General features: G+C 36.2%; 1 protein-coding gene across 10 annotated transcripts in view; it reads left to right on the top strand.

Moving 5' to 3' along the window:
- The window catches only part of ARID1B (AT-rich interaction domain 1B), a 435,055-nt gene that overhangs the window by 244,273 nt on the left and 166,812 nt on the right, over positions 1-23,970 (top strand). For 7 of the 10 annotated variants that reach the window (XM_038526412.1, XM_038526413.1, XM_038526417.1 and 4 more), the window contains exon 5: positions 15,585-15,626. The exons of the other annotated variants lie outside the window; for them this stretch is intronic. In XM_038526412.1, coding sequence (XP_038382340.1) covers positions 15,585-15,626 — 42 coding nt within the window. The remainder of the gene's footprint in view (positions 1-15,584; positions 15,627-23,970) is intronic. 10 annotated transcript variants of the gene reach the window in all.

A 23,970-nucleotide genomic window follows, 5' to 3' on the forward strand; every position in this document is an offset into this window, starting at 1 on the left:
ATAGCTTGCTTGTTCTGAGTTGTAATTCTCTATTTCTTTCTTTTTAAAAAAGATGTTATTTATTTATTTATTTATTTATTTATTTATTTGAGAGAGAGCAAATGCTCACGTGTGAATGTGAGCTGGGGGACAGAGGAGAGAGTGCATCCTAAAGTCAAAGAGGAGCCCATGCAGGGCAAGATCCCAGGATTCCAAAATCATGAACCCATTGGAAATCAAGGGTCAGTCGCTCCATCCATTGAGCCACCCAAGGGGCCCCAATTCTCCATTTCAGTTAACTTTTGCTGTAAAATAACAGGCAGTTTTATTTTTAAGTTTCTCACAACTTAATTTTGAAACTCTTGAATTTTAAGTGATGGTTTATTATGAGAATTATAGTCTGCCTCTGTATCAATATTGATAAACTAAGAAATGAGTGTTCAGAAGGTTATAAGAGAAATGGCTTTCAGTAATTCTGAATATTAACATTCTGTTTGCTTTTGTGCCTTATAAAGTTACAATGTTTGTGGTATATATGAATATACACAGTATTTTCACTTGTATATACAAACATTTAATTTTAAATAGATTGTATCAGGGACATTCTAACCTTGATCAAGTTGCTACTCACTTAATGACACCTGCCAGTTCCATTTTAAGTTAGATTAAATCCAAAATTCTTTTTGAGTGTTTCATTACAAGAGGTAGTCGTGTACCAGGACCTAATGTCGTAATCCCCATCCCTCTTCATATTGTAGTGAGTAGGGAGAGCAAATGTAGTGTTAGGGTAAACCCTGATTGGTGGCCATCTGTAGGCTAAGATTAGCAGCTCTTTTTAGGTTTTGAGCTTCAGTTTTGTGTAGTAATGGTTAAATTGATTTAGGTGTGTGAGTTTGGGGATGTTTACCTCCTTAGCTTTGTGAATATTGACTAATGGAAAGGCTTAATTTTCTCTGTATCTCAGAAAGATACCTATAATTGGAAAAGAAAACGGAACAAACTCTTTCACATAACCTGAAATTTTAAAACAGTGCAACCTTAACTGAATCAGTTTCAGAACAATTTCACCTGTCATCCTTCCACATATTCAGTAGTTAATCAACGCTTCTCCCAGCTCTAATGGTGAAAATGCATCTGGAAATATAGGTACATCAAGCTTTACTTAGGGGCACCTGGGTGGTTCAGTGGTTGAGTGTCTGCCTTCAGGCTCAGGTCCTGGTTCTGGGATGGAGTCCCTGCATCAGGCTCCCCCGCAGGGAGTCAGCTTCTCCCTCTGCCTGTATCTCTGCCTCTCTCTGTGTGTCTCTCATGAATAAATACATAAATCTTAAAAAAAATAAAAATAAAAGCTTTACTTAGGAATTACCATCCTAATACTACCTAGAAAGTCTTGGATTTTAAAAATCCTAACTCATTTGAGTATTAGCACAAAAGTTGTGTCTATTTGGATAGTCATTTATGCCCATTCTCCCCAAGAGTACAGTTTCTATTTGCTTTAGGCATTTGCCTGGTTTACAGTAAAATTCTAAAGTTATACTTTGCCCACCTAATATCCTAGTGAATATGAGATTCCAGTATCCACCCTCCCCGAGGCTCTCCAAGGGACTCTTGAAGTAAATAATTTAAATGAGATTTATTTTATTTTATTTTATTTTATTTTATTTTATTTTATTTTATTTTATTTATTTATTTATTTATTTATTTATTTATTTATTTATTTATTTATTTATTTATTTATTTATTTATTTTAGAGAGAGCATGCACAAGCATGGGGGTGGGGGGGTGCAGAGGGAGAGGGAGGAGCAGGCTTCCCCATGTGGAGCTTGATCCCAGGGCCCTGAGATCATAATCTGAGCAGAAATGCTTCACATCTGAAGGTTGTATAATATTTTCAAGATGCTTAACTGACTGAGCCACCCAGATGCCCCTTCAGTGAATTTCAAGCAAATGCCTGATTTAACTAGTTTTGCATTCATATTATAGATAGGGCTAAAATACACATATGCAGACGTATACATGCACGCATATACACACATGTTAACAAGAGTTAGTTATCTCAGAGGTTAAGTTTTACCCATTTCCTCTTTTTCAAGATACTGAATTTGTATTAATCATAATTGGTAACTGTCCCATTTTAAAAAAGTAATATATGGCGTTGAGCTCACATTTCATATGAGTAGTTTTATTCTGTGTGCTGGGTTGTCACTGAACTCCAGAGCTGTTTCCTGGAGGGAAACTTTGTTTTACATTTTACTTAAGCTATACTTCGCTTTGTAGCAGCTCTTTTCTGTAGCCCTTGAGGCAGGTTAACTGTGTCAGCAATGGAGGTAGTGTTCATCCCAAACACTGCTTGGATTCATGTTAATTAAAAAGATCTGATTTGAGATCTACCTGTTTTCAATCTTTTGAATTATTGGTAGCCGGGACTTTTAATATCTAGACTAGGATTTCTTAATCTTGGTCCCATTGACATTTTGGGCCTGATAATTGATTGTTGTAAAGAGGCTATTCTGTGCACTGTATTATTTACCCACCAGATACCAGGAGCAAACCCCTCCCTCCAGTTCTGATGACCAAAAATGTTTCTGGACATTGTTGAATGTCCCCTAGATTGGGGCAAGAGGGGGCACACAAAATTGCCTCTGGTTGAGAACCACTGGTCTAGACAAAACTTAAATTCACTGGAAATCCTTGGCCAAAAGTGTTTATAAACTTTGGTAAAACATGACACGAATGAATGAAACATGAAATAAATAAAACCATCTAAGTAGCTAGTTTCTTTTCAAGTTTGGTTGTACATTGTTTATTTTAGAAACCTCATTTTTGCTTAAGCTGTGAAGAATTTGTATGAACAAAACTGACTCTACTTAATAATATGGAAAGGACCTCCTGAGAGTAGATGTTTCAGACATTAAAAATTAAGCTTTTCAACTTTGAGACTGTATTCCAAGCTTTTGCTACTTTTTAAGTAGTAAGTAGTTTGATGGTGTAACTTCTGTAACTCTCCTAGAGTTACTGGAGCTGACTTACCAAACAAATGTAAATAAATATGTGGTCCTTTACGAGATTTTTAAGATTTCATTTTCAAAAATTGAGCTTCAAGATTTCTGAGCTAAGAGCAAGGGGTACAGTTAGTTACAAAGAGGGAAGTATCATGCTTCACATCTGAAGGTTGTATAATATTTTCAAGCCTGAGCCTGTACATACTACTTTAGCTTTAGTGTTGACTGTAGTTTTGATTTTAAGTTAATTTGCTAGTTTTCATGTTGGAGTTCAAATTTATATGCCATTTGTATTGAATAAAAACATTTTTTTATTAGACACATTCTTTTCTAACTTCCAACTGGCAATTCCCAAATCATGCAGAAATCTCTAGAAGTTATCAACTGAAGATTTCAATTATATGAAACATAATTTATCAAAATAAACCAAAACATAAAGTTGTACTATACAATGAAAATGAAAGGCATTTTGAGGGTGAGAAGGTATGGAATGTTATTTAAATTTTTTATCTGTATATTTGGAAAAGGTGACATTTTCTGAGTGCCATGGATTATTGCATTTTGAAATGCAAAACAAGATAACATATAAGGATAGTATTTTTATAGAATCTGAAAACAGTTGTAATAGAACACTTTTATTACCCAAAAAGTTTCCCTTGCCCCTTACCTCCTTCTATCATACCTAGTTCCAGGCAAACACTTATCTGTTTTCTTTCCCTGTAGATTTGCTTTTTCTAAAATGTTACAGGGGGGATCCCTGGATGGCTCAGTGGTTTAGCGCCTGCCTTTGGCCCAGGGCGCGATCCTGGAGTCCCAGGATTGAGTCCCATGTCGGGCTCCCGGCATGGAGCCTGCTTTTCCCTCCTCCTGTGTCTCTGCCTCTTTCTCTATGTCATAAATGAATAAATGAATGAATGAATGAATGAATGAATGAATGGTATTAAATCATACAGCCTCTTTTATTTGGCATAACACTTTTGAGATTCATTCATGTTCAGATAATTTCTTTTTTATTGGTGAGTAGTTTTCCATTGTGTGCATGTGGTCCGTAGTTTCATCGGTTCACTAATTGATAGACATTTGCATTGCTCGCAGTCTTTGACAATTATAAATAAAGCCATATTCTCATATGGGCTTTCACGTGAATGTGTTTTCAATTCTCTTGGGTACATACCTACAAGGGGAATTTCTAGATCATATGGTAATAAGCTTACTTTTACCTCCTCGGAAACTGTCAAACTCTTTTCCAAAGTGTCTCTGTTATTTTACCACAATTAGATTATTAAAAAAAAAAAATTCTGTTCTTATGTTTGAATTCCATGTTTCTTCACAAATCACTCTTTTGGGAAAGGAGTATATAGTACTGCTATCTGTTGGAATCAGAGAATTCTTTCCTCGGAAGATCTTATTTAGGGGAGCACTGTAATCCCATCACTAGTATTTTAGAAAGTTACTTTACTATTTCATGTCAGGACATGCCTCTTGATAGGAGATAGCTTTTCTTAATAAAGCAGTTACAGATGAGTGTCACAGCTTGGTGCCATACTTCCTCTTGGGGCCAGTCTTGGGTCCCTTCCTCTGTGGGTTCAGCTTTGTACCTCCTGTCTGACCTGTCTCACGTGTCCTCAGACACCAGTTCTTAAGTGGGCGGAGGAGTGTTTCTAATTTTCTGCCTCTTTTCTGTACTAAAATGTCTATCTCTTGAATCATCAGTATTTTTTGACTGCTGAAAACTCTACTTTAGAATCTTTGTGTTCATTCTGGAAGATTAATATTGAAGAATTTTAAGCAAATGAACTCAGTAAAACTTTTTCACACAACTAATAACTATTTTTAAAGGCTTCCTCTTTTTCTTGTACAGTTTTTTTTTTTTTTTTTTTTTTTAGATATATTTGTTTTGGGGAGAGGAAGAGGGGGCAGAGTCAATATACAGTGGTCTGCTGACAGTTACTTGCCTTGAAAACTTCAGCTCTTTTTTTTCTTAATTTGCCCCTTCCAGAACTTCCTGTACTGGCCTCAGTTTCCTTCACATACTGATGCTCCTGGCTTGAAAGTTTTCTTGTTGCCCTCAGCAGATAAGGCTGGACTTAAACTGCCGACTGAGCAAAGGAGGTGACATGGCTCCTGGGGGGCCGGTGTAGATTAGCTTGTTTGGAGGAATACCACTTTACAAAACTATGAAAATTGAAAAGTGGTTGACTTCCCCAGAGACTTCTTTCTTAGTTTTACAGTTACTAGCTTACCTAACTAAAGGAGCGGATTCTTCAAAATAAGTCCCATCCAAAACAAAAATAAGATTTAAATGTAAAGGGTAGAAGTTTGTGGTTAAATTTAAGTATCACTAACTTTATGTTCTTTTTCCTCTCTTTACTAAGTCATCTCTCTGTTCCAACTTGATCATCAAAATAGCCCTGAACAGTTTAAAACTTTTGAAAGGCCTTAAAGAAATACATGGTAATAAAAGTGTGACTGTCACCACTATCCCAGTAGTTTAAAAACCCGGTGCATGGAGCCTGCTTCTCCCTCTGCCTGTGTCTCTGCCTCTCTCTCTCTCTCTCTATGATGACTATCATAAATAAATAAAAAATAAAAATAAAAAAAAATAAAAATAAAAACCAGTGTATTTTGGTAGCAGTATTTTTGGGTAAAAAGGGAGATTTGACACCTGCCATTTTTTCTCACATGCAGACTCTAGTGACAGAGTTGGGGGGATGGTGGGACATGTGGACAGGGAAGAAGGGAGCAGGAAAAGGAAACCAGTGATGCATAATTAAATTTATTAGGTATAAACAGCCATTTGGGGCAGTAATAGAAGTTTAATTTGTTGATCTAAAAATATTTTTGTTTTTAGAACACCTTTTCATTCTAATCTAATCACTTTAAGTCACCTTTTTGTGCCTCCGACCCTTGGACACAGGAATGCACGTCACATGGCCTTTATGTGGGTCTCCACAACCTGTCTCTAGGACCTCATCTGCATACTGACTTTAAAACAACTTTCAACTTGCTTTTCTGAGCCAGCCTTAATCGTGGGTAGGATTGGAAAGGGGGAGTTAAGTATGGGCAAATAGTAGTTTAGCTAAATTTTCAGTTACCTTAGTAGGTATATTTGGTTATTTTTAACATACAAAATTTTCCTCATTATGAAATATATTTAAAATTAGAGAAAAAAGGTTATATTACTGGCTTTTTTTAGAGCATTTGAATTTATCAAACTATAGTGTAGTGAATTTAATATAGTATATAGAAAATCTGATAATTTTTTGTATCAATTTATATATGAATAAGTTGATACATGGGTAAACAGGGAGGTGTTGCTTAAAATGGCATTGAATTATGACACTTCACAGTGAATATGATATAGTAGGAGATGAAATAATAGAATTATCTCAATTTTTAGGAAGTTTAGATAAACTACCACTTATTGTTTAAAATTTTTTAACATTTGAACTGCCTGGACACTTGTAGCTTTTATATTTTCCTTCATCAAACTTCCTAGAAATTATGATTAAGTATAGAAGATTTCTTTAACTGCAAGTTGGTGAGTGTTGGGGGGTGGGGAGGGGGAGAGAGAGAGAGAATATCTTAAGCAGGCTCCGTGCCCAGTGGAGAGCCCAGTGCAGGGCTCAATGTCATGACCCTGAGATCATAACTTCAGCCAAAATCAGGAGTTGGACACTTAACTGACAAAGTCACTCAGGCATCCCAAAAAGTATAGAAAATCTTAATAAAAATAGATATTAACTTGAAGTATACAGATAAGGCAATCACATAGAAATGATAATGTAATGAATAATTAGTGTTTCATTGTACATGTATTTTCTACTTTAATAAAATATGATTTACAGAAATATCTAAAGATGAATATGAAAGCATTGCTTTTATTGAAAGTATGATCTGTTTTCAAAAGTTTTGTTTAAAAATTTGCATTATTTGTATACTCGTGTTATATTAGGAAAGCTAAATGAAATCATGAATAGGTACATAATCATTGATCTATATTTTTCATGATTCCATAGCCCATATTTTTTGGTATACACTATAAATAAAGAATTGATTAACTTTTATACATATGTTTTTTTAGGTATAGCATTCTGAATGCCCCCAAATCTAACTGACATGATAATCCTTGAGCTCCTGTTGCACTTTGTGTCAAGGAGGGCATCTAGAATTGGTGTGGTGCTATGACCATGAAGCCTGCCAAGTGCCAGTATTTTTCAGTACAATTTATGCCTGTCGATATTTCTCACAGTGCAGACCTGCAGCATGGGCAGGGCATTCTTAACCTAACCTGCTGTGTTGTGGTCAACCATCCTCAATGCAAAACTGAAATTTACTTTTAGAAATTAAATTTGGAAAGATTGTGAGCTGTATGTGGTCTTTGTAAAATATTTACTATAGTCATTTCTTGGTATGGTATACATCTAAAAAAATGATTATGTTTTAATTTAGGAATATGGAGAAAAGAATGTTATGTTTGAGGGACAGCCTTCATTGCCATCAATTTTAAAAATGAATTTTTAAAAGGAATTTAAAATTTACTCTTCACTAGAGAGACAGATGCATCAAATGCATATATGTCATTAAATACAGTCAAACTTTTTAAAAATAACTAGTATATTATGCATACTTGTATATATCATCGGCCAAGTGGTACATACATAAGACTTTAATGTGTGTAGGTATATTAGGTGGAACATGTTTTAAATCTTGTTGTTATGTCTACATGTATGACATAGTGGGCAATATTAAATTTGAGTTCATAAACAGATTTGAATATATATATATTATATATATATAATATATATATATATACATATTTTAAAATTTATTTATTCATGAGAGACACAGAGAGAGAGAAAGAGAGAGGCAGGCAGAGGGAGAAGCAGGCTCCATGTAGGGAGCCCAGGGATCCTCACATATTTATATTTTGATGGTATTTTATTTTTTGACCCATTCACACGTGTACATTCATTCTTTCAACAGTTACTGGAGGGATCCCTGGATGGCTCTGGTTTAGCTCCTGCCTTCGGCCCAGGGCGTGATCCTGGAGTCCCGGGATCGAGTTCCGCATCAGGCTCCCTGCATGGAGCCTGCTTCTCCCTCTGCCTGTGTGTCTGCCTCTGTCTCTCTCTGTCTCTCATGAATAGATAAATAAATCTTTAAAAAAAAAAACAAAACAGTTACTGGAAAAAAAAATACTAATAGGCCCCTGCTTTTATGAAGTTTATGGTTTAGTAAAGGGATGAACAGTCAAATTTCATTCAAGTGGTTATACAGGAGAGGAAGAGGGGCTTTCTGAGGATACCACCTTTAAACGGAGGTGGGAGTGGTGTGAAGGGAACCAGAAAGGGAAGATCTGGTACAGAGTATTCCAGGAGGTGGGAGCAGCAAGTACAAAGGCTCAGAGAAAGAGCCATTTTTAGGAATGGAAAGGAAGCTGGTATATCTGAAATGTTGTATGTGGGGGGGCCAAGGTGGAATTGGGGATCAGTGAGGCAAGCAGGAGCCTCATTGTTCAGATGCTTGTGGACCACAGTAAAGAATTCAAACAGAATTTTATGATCTTGGAAAATTCCAAATAGAGAGTGGAGATGGAGAAGGACTTGGCTATGAAGATATGTGAGAGGTTTTAGAATTGCCTTTACCATCATAGTGTTCTTGCCTGAAACTCTGCCAGTAGATGTTTGACACTTAGAGTTCCATGATGTAGAGCCCCTCAGTGTGTTAGTTAGCTTTTGTTGTGCAGCAGACCAACCCATAACTTAATGCTTGGAACATCCACCACTTATTTAGCTCACTATCCTACAGTTGGACAATTTGGTTTGAGCCTGAGTTCTTCTGGTTTCTGCTGTGCTCAGGGTCTCTCAGGAGCTGATTAGATAAGTGGCTCTGAATGGCTCTTGGCCAGGGTGATGTGGTAACAGAACCATTATGTCTCTTTGCCTCCAATAGACCAGTCTGGGCTTGTTCGCATAGTAGCTGGTTGACTTTCAGGAGAGCTATTAGAAGAAGTATGCATTGCCTTTTGGGTCTTAAGACTTGGAAGTGGTACAATATGAATCTTTTTTTTTTTTTTAAGATTGTCTTTATTTATTTATTGGAGACACACAGAGAGAGGCAGAGACATAAGCAGGGGGAGAAGCAGACTCCCTGTAGGGAGCCTGATCCTGTAGGATCACGGCCTGAGCCAAAGGCAGATGCTCAGCTACTGAGCCACCCAGGTGCCCCATGATTCTTCAGCTGCATTCTATTGATCCAAGCAACTCACATGCCTAGTCCAGTTTAAAGTAGAGAAATAGATTCCACCTTTTGGTGGACGGGGCTGTAAACTCACATTGCATAGTGTTGGCTATTTTTACACGCTCTTGTTTCACATTCAAGGTCTTTTTTCTCTGAGCCATCATGAGTTTATGATTGCTCTGTGAACCTCATGTGAAGGTATCCTAACTCAGAGAACCTAATTAGAAAGTGGAGTATGACCATAATGGCGACAACTTTTGTTTTAATGTCATAGCCTAGGATATGAAGACAAGAGAACATCCTAGTATAGAAGATTTTGTGAACAAAAGACTTGTAGTCAAAAGCATAATTATAACATATCCACTATTTGTCTTGAAATCATGTTACACTGTATTTAGTGTAGTAGAAATGCTCTTTGGTTGCATAGATGGAATTTAGCATTGCTATTAATATTTACTGGTCCCCTAACTAGAGGCAGATTTTTAGTTAATTTTAAATACATTCAGAGAATGGTGGTTCTGCTCAGCAACATTTAGCAGTAGAAGGCATCATTGCATGTTCTCTTACCAGCTAAGCAAACACTGAGCAGTTTCAGCAAGCCGTGTCCTTGAGCTGTCTTGTGGCCTGTTCATGCTAATAAGGAGAATGAGGAGAATTAATAAGAGAAGAGTGCTGGCAAGGCTTTGCATGGTTTTTTTAAGTGTTCATTGTTTTCAATGGATTCCAAAACATAAGATAATGAAAATAATAGTAGCAATAGCAAGCAATAGTAATAAAACGACAAAACAACTTCCTTGCTTGAAAAATAAAAACTTTGCAGTCCAGCACTAGCTGCTTATGTGATTGTGAATGTGAGGGAGAGAGAGGGAGGCAAAGGAGCTGCTTGTCCTGCAGTTTAAATTGTCATAAATCTGGGGACATGGTTTTAGAAAGCCATTTATTTATTAGTGTCTGCTTCTCCTTAGTGATACATTGCTTTTTCTGGCCCAACTAAACTAGGCACGGCTATCTTTGTAAGTATGGACAGTGTTGTCATTCCTTGAACACCAATCTAGGAAAAAATTATTTTTTTTCAAGAGCATCTGAATTCTTAGTGATACACTCATGGACAGATATTGTGACTGCAAATTCTCTCAGGTTCTTGGTGATAGAATCTACCTGATTTTATTAGGTTCTATCAGGGAGTTGATCAACTCCCATCTCCCTTAGGTTGAATACCTTACAGGTTATTTTGCTTTTCCCATTACTACCTGGAATTGGGAGGCAAAATTTATATCATTTTGATGTTTAATTATGATAAAGATGTGGCATCTCTGATCACTGGAGAAAATAGCGGATCATTCTGCACCATGGTTATTCAAATGGAAAATTAAAACTGAGTCACCTCTTCCCCTTGTTATTTCAAAATAAATTATAGATGGATCAAATATTTAAATGTAAAAAATGAAAGTCAAACATATTAAAAGAAAACATGAATGAATATGTAAAAAATCCTGGAGTGGGGAAGGCATTTTTCCACATGGCACATATTCTAGAAGGCATGAAAGAAGCAAATAGTTAGATGTGAATGTTTGTAATGCCAAATTCCTGTTTTTAATCCTACTTTTAAAATTTAATATGTTTATAAGCATTTTCTCATGTTCGAAAAGATTTCATGAACAGTGAGCTTTTTATGATTATGTAATTGTCTATCATATGAAATACCAAACTTTATTTAACCATCACCTATTTTTGTACATTTTTTCTAATTTGTCATTATCTTTCAAATAATGGCATAGTATACATACTTCATAATTTACAAATAGTTGATAACAAATTAGATCATAAAGATAGATTTCTCTAGCAAATAGGTTATCACATTTGCTTACATTTCTGTGATTATTACTGAACATTATGTTATTGGTTGATTTTGTTAACTACTTTTAATTGAACAAGAAACACATGCACATCATGAAAAATATTCTTAACATTTTAAGACAAAACATAAGAATAATAAGTTCTTTCCCTTGAGGTAATCACTGATGTGTCTCTTGCATATCTTTCCAGAAATGATCCAAGTATATCAAGCACATAACCCACTCCTACTTAAAAAAAAAATATTAGCTTACTGTGCACACTCTTCTGATTCTTTTCACTTAATATATCATAGAAATCTTATCTGCACACAGATTTACCTCCTTTTATTTATTTATTTTTTTAATTTTTATTTATTTATGATAGTCACACACAGAGAGAGAGAGAGAGAGAGGCAGAGACATAGGCAGAGGGAGAAGCAGGTTCCAGGCACCGGGAGCCCAATGTGGGATTCGATCCCGGGTCTCCAGGATGGCGCCCTGGGCCAAAGGCAGGCGCCAAACCGCTGCGCCACCCAGGGATCCCCGATTCACCTCCTTTTAAACAGTAGTATAGTATTCTATTGCTTGGATGTATTATAGTTTATTAAATACTCCTTTGTTGTCAGTCATTTGGTTGGTAGATGTTTTCAGCTTTTTACTGTTATATACAACTTTGGTAAGCACTTGAGTAAATACTTTTACACTTGAATATCAGTAGAATTATTGGCTTAACAATTACGTACCATATACATTTTGATGGATACTGCAAAAATGCACATTATTCCAACATATGTTCTCATAATGAGTGCAAGGCTGTGTGATGTGATTTTCCACATTCTTACCAATATTGTAATTATCAACATTTTTAATTTTGGTAGTCTGTAGTGAGAAAAATAGAATAATGTTAGGAGTTCGGATTTGCATTCCTTTAATTATGAATAAGATTCTTTACGATTATAGGTCATCACTGTCACTTTACTTTTTGTGACAGTGATCTTGACTTTAGAAAGAAATGTTTTTCATTAAAATGGGACATATTTTTGGCATAGTTTTATTTTAATGGAGGTGCTGCTGGATATTAGTATTCTCTGCTTTTCAGGTAAAAGTAGAAAGGACTTCAGAAGTCATTCAAGAAAGGTCTAACCATTTTCACTTCAAATTCATGAATTCATATTTTTTCAATTTTCTTGATGGAATGATTGGAAATAAATGGTGGGTTTTTTTTTTTTTTTTTTTCTCTAATTTTGGTGAAGGTAGGCCTTAGTAGGCTACCTGGGAGAGAGAAACCACTGAAAGGTTTTTTGCTGAGCAGAGTGCAAGGACTGTTAAGAGGCCTAGCTGCTGCTGAACTTTCTGAATGATTTGCACAGTTCTCTACAGACGGAATCCTTTTAGGCACTGGTGTTACAGCGTGTTGATTGTGACATCATTTGAAATAACGGGATTTAATGGGAAGGGCCTTGTCTTGGACTTGGGAAGCCTCTGCTTTGCTAGCCTGCTCATATCACTTCACACCTTGCAGCTCGGACGCCCTGACAAGTTCTCTCCCTGGGATGATGCCAGCTGTGCTGCTCATCAGGGTCCTCTGTCTTTGTATTCGTTACAGCCTCTGTGTGGGGAGAACATTGGGTATTGTGCCCTCATTTTACATTGCATAAAACCTGTGACTATTTTTTCTTGGGTATGGGTTTTGTTTTGTTTTGTTTTAATAATACTGCCAGTTTTAAATCTCCCAAAACTGAAGTTTAAAAAAGAAAAATGGCACCGTGAATAATCTAATCTGGTCATTTCTGAATATGAATTTGTTTGTTAAATGAATGTTTAAGTACATTTCATTCAGGTATAGATACTTGAGTGAAATTCGTCATTTTTCAACTCTTACAGTAGCATTAAGCACAATGCCTTGCATGCAGTAAATATCCAGAAAGTCTTTGTTAATGAGTCAGGTAAATGGAAACCGTCAGCATTCACTCTTCCCAGGACATTATTAAATTCTTCCACTGAGATGTACTAATTTTTTCCAGTTGTACATTCCTGTTTTAACTTCAAATTGTGACTACTTTATAGCCAAATTAAATTTGATGATAATGGTTGATTAGTAACTAAAATCCCATCAGATAAACATAAATCTACTTCTAGCATATGTGTGTGTGTGTGTGTGTGTGTGTGTGTGTGAGAGAGAGAGAGAGAGAATTACAGATGTTTTAGGCTTGTGAAATATTTTAAAATATTTAAATTGATGATGAAAGGAAAAGCTGATCTCTGCTGATTGTTAAGTTTAATGACTGCTACCTGAAAATTTTATGTGAAGGTTGAAATACTCCCTTACTCCCACTAGAGGGGGATTCCTTCCAACTTAGGTAAAAATGCTCTTAGAAAACCTTTGTATGACATTGATCTTTGTTTTTTATTAAATTGAAGTTAGTTTCATATTTTTAAAATCAACTGTTTTTGTGTTGGCATTGAAATATAAAATCAGAAACAGAAAATATAAAGGAAATTATAAAATATAATTCAGTAGAACTCAAGTGCTTATGTATTTAAACCATAATGCTTTTGAATAAAACAAATATACATTTTCAGTTGGTCCAGTTAAATCGGTTAGTACTTAGGAATTGCAAACCTCTTCAGCCTTCCTGGAGATAGAATCTGGGATGGAGGATGAGGCTGACCTTTTGAGATCCACCTCCTTCAACCAGTGCCCAAGGTCTGCCTTTGTCTACTGACACAGCCGCACGACAGTTCCTAAATTCCACTTGAAAGCTTTGGTTTTGTTATTATCTCAAGTTGTCAAATAGATCGAAGCCATATCTTGAAATAGATTTCTATTTGCTATTGACTTTTCTCACTTTGACTTTTTATAATATATTAAGCAAACACAGAACTCACTGGGGATGGTTTTTGCAGATTTAAACTTCTAATATATTTTTCAGATAATTGTATGTACATTAAAGTATCACATCAGAAGGGTGAATGTACCTAAAAAATATATGCAGATATGCTCTGTGTCTGTAACATAAGAGTCAATGCTGTATAGTATTTACAATAGTTAAGATGCACTGAATTTGTCGTGTGTCCTTTGCCTTCAACTAAACTCTTCAATGTTGATTAGAGGTTTTAATGTAAAAATATTTGAGGTTAGTAATCTAATACTGTGAAAGACAGGACTTAGGAAATTCAAACATATGTAAATTGCCAATAACTGTTGCTTCCCTCCACCCCCCTTAAACAAAGTCTGTAATAAAATCTTGCTTCTAAATCTAACAATTAGCTTTGGAAATCAAAGTGGAAACAGACATGCTGTCACTGAATCTTATAATGATTTTGTACTATAGTTGATCCAGCATTTCACATTTGTTATCAGCAACATATGGTTTTTGTCAAAATGAGGCTGGTCATCTTCCCAATACCTAATTGTGTGTTTCTCCTGCTTTATGAACCAGTTTCCGCCAAGTCCCAGGTGGTGGATGAGCCTCCTTTGCAGCCAATCAGTTGGAGAATACAATTTCTTTGTTTCTTTTTGACCCCTTTACTTTTGTACTGGATGACAATCTTACTGAAATGGTCTTCCTTTCTGTATTTCCTTCTCTCAAGGGAAGAATCCAATTTTGTTTTATAGCAAGATACATTGGATAGGCTTGTGTGCCTTCTACTTAAACACCGATCACAAAGTCCTAATTCTAAAAGTTGAAAATTCGACGGTGAAGTCAGCTAGTCTGAGATTACTGCTCCACCCCCACTTGTCTTCTTTCAGACACTTAAAAAAATCCATATTCTGTTGCTTTCTTTCTTTGCTCTCTTGTATCATATATTGGTACTTTGTAGTAGTCAAAGTTAAAGCTTTACACACCAGACTGAATAATTATGTTTAAAAAACAGTAATTATCAATACACGTCTTGTTCCATGCAGCTTTTTGAATTCATGTTAATGAGTTCTGTCTTCTCATGCACAAGACTGACAGGCAATTTTGAAGTTTTGCCATCATTTCACAACTTGTTGCTTAGACTCTGCCTGCCTTTTCCTGAGTATTGCTTTCAGTCACTCTTGCTCTGCAACATTCCAGATTCTCAGGACTACCCACTCTGATGGGAGCAGGACAAGAAATTACTAGCAGCATCATAAGCATGATGAAATTGCTTTACGAAGCATAACTTTCCCCTCACTGTCCGTAAAAGATCAAAAAGCATATGCAACATCTTGTGATTTTAACTGAGAAAGATGATTCTTCTGACTTCTAGATCATTTTGAGGAACTTATACCACCACTTCAACATGATGACAAATACATAAATTTGATAGGCACTTGCCCTATTTTAGAACTGGAGCCTGGGGCAATGACCTATGTTTATACCCAGCCAACTCTTGAAGAGAATCCCAGATCTCTCTTTCTTGATGCCTTACATAAATTGAATACCAGTTTTCTCCAAACTCTTAGTTCCAGGCCATGCCTGTGCTCTGGTGTCTGTGGCTAGACTCAAAGAACATTTTTGAGAGTGCCTAAATTATTTTTTCCTTATGATTTCAGGTTGAAGTCTTGACCTCGGAGGATACCGCCTTTGGACTCAAGGTGTGTAGTCTGATGTAGCTTATTGGGTAGCTCCCCTAGGTGGATCAGAAGCCTCACACAGCTAGGACTTGTTTTTATTATCAAATGCAGAGGTTCTAGAAATCTTCCAGAGTTTAAGATTTCCCCCCTTCTTTTGTAAGATTAGACTATCGTAGTATTTTCTTTACCTTCATTCTTTGTTGTCGGGAATATAAGAAATAGTACAGGAAACGAAGAGTTTCATTTAGTAGTAATTGATGTTTAAGTTTGAATTAGCCATGGAACAGGATTTACTCAGTGGCTCCAAGTGTGGAGGGGACTGCAGTACCACTGCTGAATGTTGTTGGAGTGCTGTTTGGGTTTACTACTCTACTTTCATTAGTCCATTTATTCATTATCCCTGCTTCAAATATTTGTTGAACCCCTATGTTCCAGTCGCAACGAAATTCAATCCCAGTCCCTGCCCTTAAGTTGCTCACAGTGATTTGGTAGGCATAGGTTGTCCTGCCATGTGGTTGTCTGCTAGACATACGCGGAGGATTGCGAGAATGGGTAGGGCAGAGTGGGAAAGCATTCTAGGAGCTTGAGAGAGTGTATTCCATGAGGCAGGAGAGGAGGACAAGAGAAATGAGAACTGTTTTCAGGTCAGAGGACAACCATGAGAAAAATCAGAGGGAACTAAAAGTTAAATTCTGCCTGTGTGGCAAGATCAGAGGTTGAAGAGATTAAAGACTTGAATTTTATCCTATAGAAAATACAAAGCTGTTCTTAGATTTTGGCCACCTTGTTGAGGATGGATTTGCCAGAGACCAGTGAAGGGCGGTTGAATGGATCAGGTAAAAAACAATGTGGACCTGAGCTAGCAAAGTGGAAGAGGAAAGGAATTCTTAGGAAGTGAGTCTTGGGGACCCGGTAATCACTGGGATATGTGCAATGAGGAAGGTGGAGGAGCTGAGAATGAGCCAGAGGAAGAGATGGTGTGTCACAAAGAGAGGGAGCACACAGTGGGAGCAGTCACAGATATCTTAGATTACAGTCTTTTGGACTTGTGTGTTAGCAGATTGACTTGCCTTTTGGACATATTTGCTCATAATTCTTAAACCATGTAAGTAAATTGGTAGAAGGCACTTATTAGGAGAGGCACTTACATGACTTCATTTTCATCTAGAAGTGCAGAAGTAATGTAGGTGCCATCAGTTACTTTGGAAGTCAGAAGTTTAGGAGAATAATTGGTGGAGACTTTAGAGTACAAGGTATGGGTGATTGATTACTCTTAGCTGACTCCTGTATGTGCAACATCTTTAGCTTAAAAATAAAAATTAGTTGTTTATATTTTTCATATTTTTTCTATTTCCATTTTATGTGCTTGGCATTTTACTAGTACAGTTTAATGGTTGTGCTGCAATTATAGGTGGATGACATTGTAATACTAGCAAAATCAAAGCTGTTCTGAGGTTATAAGCTTAGCAAGGTTTATGTCACAAATGAATATAACTTAAAAGTAAAAATATAAGTTAAGACTTTATAAATATTCAGCTATTTGGTGAACGAACTCAAGTTTACCCTTAACCTGTTTCTTCTATTTCTGTGTCAAAAATTACTAAAGAAAATTTCAATTCTAAATAGAGCTAATTCAGTATTTGCAGTATTTAACATATCGTCATCGTTTTAATTTTTCATTTTTTTATTTAATGCCCAGCATGGCATGCAGAATATTCACTGCATATTTAATAAACCTGTAGGGTCAGTTCTTGTGAACTCATCTCCATAATCCTTCATACTTACCGAGTAGGCAGCAGTATTATGAAGATTACTGTACAGGCAGCTCTCGTGGTCTGCCCCACTGTGTAAAAGGCTTTTATTTGTTTTATGGCTAAACTAGCAGATTGCTTTTGTAGTCTTCAATTCAATTTGTAGAGACAGTAGTTTGAAATATTTTCCCAATAATTCAGTGATTTTTCAAAGAATTAAAGAGTTTTTCCACATTTATAGATCTATATCAGATTGTACATATAACTAAAAATGAGAAATTTGAAATTTTATTTTTTGCTTCATTCATTATCCACAAGTCAGCAAGTACATCTTGTTTCTTGAAAAGTCTGGATATTTGGTATTGGTCACATTTCTGAACATTTATTCACAACTGCCTCCTTTGTCCTATTTTTATGCCCTGGGAAAAAGAACTCAGATACTTCCTCACTGGGAATACAGTAATGGCATCACTTTGGCAAATGAGTAGAATGCTGAAGTGTGCATCTGCACCATGTATGTCTCTGATCCTGTTAGTACTGATATTTAATATGCCTCTCCTCTTTTTTTTACTTTTTCCCCCCACTATCGACTTATTCACCCCTTGGATGCTTCTCCTTCTCTTAAGTCTGCAGGCTTTATATTTACTTAAGATTGAAGCATGAATTCTTCAGTCTTGTTGGAAAATAACTTAAACGTGTTGGGACGCAGAGATACAAACAGCCTGTTATTGTGTGTGAGTGTGCTGAAACTGCGACCTTAGGAACAATTTTGCAGTCATTCCAAACTCTCATGACTGTTCGTGCTGGCTTGAGATTAATTTTTTTCAAGCTAATCTAATGAGAGATAGCTATGCTTTCATACGTTTCAAATCTTAATTTCTCAAATCCCAATTCGTCATTAGGCTTTTCTCAGTCAAAAGTAGCTTAGAATTTGAAATGCTAATAGCTTTACCACAGTAGATACTCCAGGTGTTTCCAATGGTTCTCATTTTTCGCTCTGAATTACAGCAACTTTGATTTTCTGGAATTTGTTTCTATACAGGTTTGGAAAGATGCTTAATTTAAAATCATGTACTTTCCAAAAATAAGAATTGTAGTGAATAGAAGAGGTGCTTCAAAATAAATGAGCAAATATATTAGGAAAGGAAAGTTCTGCAAACTGTAGGACACTGATCTTGACTTTGGTTCTCATCAAAACTTAAACATATTAAGAAGTTTATAATTCTATAGAATAATACATTAGGAGTCACAGGGACAGGCAAAATGGGTCAGTTCTTTTAACAAGATAAGATGCCTCTGTATCATTAATGCACTAAATAAGGCTGCTAGCAATAGATAATGAGATGATAAATCAGCTAAGGAAATATATATACAGTTATGCTATTAAAAATAGAAAAGGCTAAAAGTTTGCTGCTTATGAGTTCTACAAAGAAATTTATAGTAGAGAAGTGAAAAAGAGGAGTGAGTAAAATATTTCTGGGTCATTAAAAAGAGAAACTAGATAATTGTAACTTTTCCATGAATTTTTTGAGAGATCTTATCAAAATCTAAATACTTTAAAATTTCATGATCATGAATATCTTTTGTTTCTTGTTTGTTGTAGGTAGCTAAGTCAAGAATCATAAAGAAGCAAGTTTTTTATTTAATCCATTCTCCCAATGAGTTAGGGACTGTGTTATTCTCAGTTTTGGGGAAGGAAATAGAAATTGACACAGCTAATGAATAACAGAAGTGGGATGGGAACCCAAGCCTGTTCTCTTTCTTGAATGTCCTAAGAACCAGTGAGGTCTGCACTGCTACCTGCCTCCTCACTTCCCATGTCATCTCATCTGCCCATAACTCTGTCCCCACTCCACCCCTCTTGCTAAGGTCCCGCTCATTCCTTTCCTTTCACTTGCCTCTTCATAGCCACCTGTCTCAGTTGGACCCTTCTTCCTTCCTTGGCCCTCTTCCCTTGGTTTCTCCAACAGTGCTCTGCTGATCTTCCTCCTGTGAGTGTGGCCATGGTTTCTCAGACTTCTCTTCCTTCTCCACAGCCATGCCATAAAGCACTCCACCAGGGCTCTGTCGTGGATTCTCCTTATGAATGTGGCACCTCTCCCTCCTGCTCCAGGGCTGCTTCTTGAATATCGTGCTGAGTTAATGAATATGCATAAAGCCAAGACAAAGATTTAAAAATATACCTGTGGTTCAGTACAACATTTTTTCTAGGGTAAATTCTTAGTGCTTGTTTTGGCTGTAATATAATTTGGTTACCAAAATCATTTTTTAAAGACTTTTACTTTGGGGGTGCCTGGATGGCTCAGTCCATTAAGCGACTGACTTTGGCTCGCGTCATGATCTCAGGGTCCTGGGAAGTCTGGGCTCTCTACGCGGGGCTTCTTGCTCGGTGGGGAGTCTGCTTCACCCTCTGCTCTGCACCACTGCCCTGCTTGTTCTCTCTTTCATGTCTCTCTCTTAGATAAATAAAATCTTGAAAAAATAAATAAAAACTTTTACTTTTGAAAGATGGGTGAACATAAATATATATTATCAGTTCATTTGTTTTCCACTTCTAAATTGGCATTAGAATTCCACAAATTCAAAAAATACTTCAATACGTTATTTTGGCTGGCATGTTCTTTGGAAAAACGAAATCCTGTATTCTATGCCCATTTTCATGATTTTATTATAAAAATGTATGTGGGTAGATAATTTTAAGCCGAATGTTAAGAAAAATCAAGGGTAAGCATGTATGTTCTAGAAAAGAATGAGAGAAAAAAAAAGATGTAAACTGTAGGTCATCACAGGAACCCACAAGTGCCAGAGCCCTTCACTCCTGGACTCCCTTCAAGCTGTTACTGCTCCTACTGGTTACCATCCCCTGCTGGGGAGGAGAATGCCAGCCTGTCACCTCCACCCCCACCTTTTAGACCAAACCCTAAGGGAGGTGTATAAAACTCAATAAGGCCTTTTCTCGAAAACATTGTTTCAGGACCTACACCTCATTTTGTCTCTTCCTTCCTGTATTTTCTTTTTGTCTTTTCTTGGAACTATACTGTCCTAGAGTCCTAAAATTTTACCCCTCCTGGATATCTTCAAGGTCCTCTGATCTAGGTTTCCTCCATGTTAGAGATGAGGGAACTGAAGGCCAAAGGATTCTTTGTTCCCACAGATAGCTCATTACTGGCAAAGGTGGGAGTGAATTAAGGATTAGTAATCTCCTAATTTTTCCTAATATTTAAATAAAAATATTTAATATTTCCTCTTAATATTACCTTTTTATCCTATTTTGGCAAAAATTTTTAGTATTTAAGCACCTAAAATTTATTGTTATTTTAGTGAAAAGCCTAAACTTAAAAATACTTAAAAATCAGATTTAATTTAAGTTTTTTAAATTTAATTTAATTTTTTTTTTTTTTAAGAGAGAGAAAGAGCATACATGTGGGCACAAAAAAGCTAGGGGTCACGGGTGGTGAGGTGTATAGACAGAAAATCTCAAGCAGACCCCACACTCAGCAAGGAGCCTGATGGGGGGCGGGACGGCGGGGGGGGGGGGGGGGGGGGCTTGATCTCGTGATCCTGAGATCATGACCTGAGTCGAAATCAAGAGTCCAATGCTTAACCAACTGAGCCACCCAGGTGCCCCTAAGAATCAGATTTTAAAATAAGTACTAAATTTGTTTACTCTGATGTATTACTTTTTATCCATATGTTGACTGATTAAATACCTAAGAGAAATATAACATCAGAGTTCAAACTGGTGTACTAACCCCCCGGGGTAGCCTCATAACTGTATTGAGCTCTTAACTTCCTTCCTTCCGAGCCTAACCTTATACCTTGCCTTCCCTTCAAATGCTTTCCCGTCCTCTTGTTGCATTTCATGTTCATCCTCCCCTCCAGTCTCAGTTCATACTGTTCCTTTTCTGTGACACCTTCCCTCAGCATAGCAGACTTCTGAGCTTTCAAGCTCTGAGCTTCTACAGCACTCACTGCCTTTGCAGTTTGCAGCTGACCCTTGAACAACACAGGTTTGAACTGTGCAGGTCCACTAAGTACTTGATCGTTTTCCATAAACACAGTGCGGTACTGTAAATGTATTTCTCTTCTTTAAGATTTTCTTAATAGCATTTTCTTTTCTGTAGCCTATGTTATTATAAGAATACAACATGTAATACACATCACATACAAAATAACATGCTCATCAGTAGTGTATTATTGGTAAGGCTTCCAGTCAACAGTAGGTTATTTAGTAGTTAAGTTTTTGGGGAGTCTGATGTTATACACAGATTTTCGAATAGGCAGCTCTAACCCCCATGTTACTCAGTGGTCAGCTGTGTTTGAAATTTCTTTGGCCAACTTGTTTTTGTTTTTTTGTTTTTTTTTCCAACTTGTTTTTGATCTGTATATGAGAAACAGCATGGTATGGCCTGGCCCAGCGCCATCATATGGCATTTTTTTCCAGAAAGATTATAAGCTTAGAGACTTCATTTTGCTCATCTTTTTATATCCAATATTGACTTGCACTTGGCTCCTACTAAGTAGGTGTTGCTGGTTATTTAGAGCTCTGTTGATGATTTAACAGTTCTGATTATTAAGAGCAAAAAACCTGTGATGTTACATATTACTACTGCCATTTTTTCTATTCTGGGGTTTTCTCACCGATTTTTCTATTATCTGAGTTAATGTATTAGCTTGGCATTTTATAAGGTGGAGCCCAGCTGAAAGAAGATGTATTCATTATTAATGCTTGTTGAAGCTGTTGAGTGGCTCTGGTTGACACTGAAGACCGACCAGCTGGTTCCAGTTTATCTCACTACTAATTTAAATTTATCTTTGTTAATCCACAATCTGCAGTTAGATTCATTGGTTTCATTCTTCCACTGCATTTCGTTCAAACATCTGTGGATTATACACGTTATGTGCTGGGAGTGCCTAAGAGTAATAAACCCTTGCTTCCATTGGCCCTACATTCTTGACACAGCTTTTGGGATAAATCTTATGCCAGAAAGAAATTCTAGGAGATACAAGTTTATATTCTCTTTTTGGATATAATTGTATGCTACTCTGTGATAATATTGCTTTGATTGAATATATTTGTTGTATTCTACGAAATGGAATAGGATTCCAGTGTGACTTATAAAACTTATAAATAACAAATGGATTAGTCATTTCCAAAAACAATTTCCAATAAAATAAAAGTAAAACTTATTTGTCCTTTTAAAAATAAGGTACTTTTACTTGTGGCAAATTGTATAGCTGGGGGAATCATATTGGGCAGTGATGTAAGTCATCTTTGGATTTATTCCTGGATTTTGACATCTCACCATTATGAAAATCATCTATATTTCTCTCATATAAAAGTAAAATGTTGTTATGCAATTTGTAACTCTTTGTCATAACTATTTATAATAACTAAGGAGGAATTAGAACAGAACACTGGTAGGCTATCTCTGAAATGTGTTCCGTTGGGTAAATAACCAAAAATGTGACCTTGAAGAAAAGTAGGAGGAGATTCACTTACATTTTTCTTTTTCTTTTTTTTTTTTTTCTGGCCAGTTCACATCACAGGTCTCCAGCTTGATTATTTCTCATTGTTTATTTTGGTCATCCAGAACTATGCTGTCCAGTTTGGTATTTACTAGCCATGTGTAGCTACTTTAAATAAATTAAAATTAAATTAAAAATAATCTTCAGTTGTACTAGTCACATTTCCATAGCCACTTGTTGCTAGTGGCTACCATATTGGCACTGTGCCTTTGTAGAATATTTCCATCTTTGAAGAAAGTTCTGTTGGCCAGAGCTGGTCTAGAAAAGAAAACTTCCCAGTATTCATATGAATAAGACATAATCCATTTTGTAATCAGAATAGCCATTATTTAATTGATAAACCACCAAGCATTAGAGCAGATAAGTAGAAAACAGAAGAAATTTGCTATCATAGTAAAGTAACATAAAGCAGAGGGAATGTTCTATTCAGTTCAAATATTAATAATAATAATAATAGCAACAACAACCATGCCAGCTCATCCCATTGGATTTTTCAAGTGGGAAGCTTTTAAACAGGATTATGAAATAAGGCATTCTTTTGGTGACTCTTGTAATAGGCCATTCATTCACTGATATGCTTGGGGTTATATCGGGGGGCTCTGAATACAGTATTCTAGATTAAGAATGTTTAGCTCCACATAATAAGAGATTATAATTGTTAAAATGTCCTTCCTTTTATGAATGTCACCACCTGAAAGCATACATTAATCTTCCCTCTAAAAACACCTCTTTTCCTTATAAAGCTGCAGTAACTCAGGTTCTTCTCAGCTGTTTGCATTTTCTCACCAGGGTGTGTTTTCTATTGAATTTATACTTGGCTAACTTGCTAAGCGGGTGTGAATGTAACTTTGGTGAAAACATATTTAAGGCAACAGTGTCATTGAAATGAAACTAGCAAAGATTTTCTTTTTAAAGTTTATCATCTTACTCATGTTACTCATCTTTTCAAAATTTAAAGGATTTATTTTTGTATTTTCAATTTTGTATTTATTGAAAATCTAGTAGAAATGTTTAGAGAAGTAGAAAACCAAGTTTATTCTTTACTGCTTCAGTCATTGAATCTAAATGAAAATTATAGAATCTAT

The sequence above is a fragment of the Canis lupus genome, chromosome 1, assembly GCF_011100685.1.
Source record: "Canis lupus familiaris isolate Mischka breed German Shepherd chromosome 1, alternate assembly UU_Cfam_GSD_1.0, whole genome shotgun sequence".
NCBI lineage: Eukaryota > Metazoa > Chordata > Mammalia > Carnivora > Canidae > Canis > Canis lupus.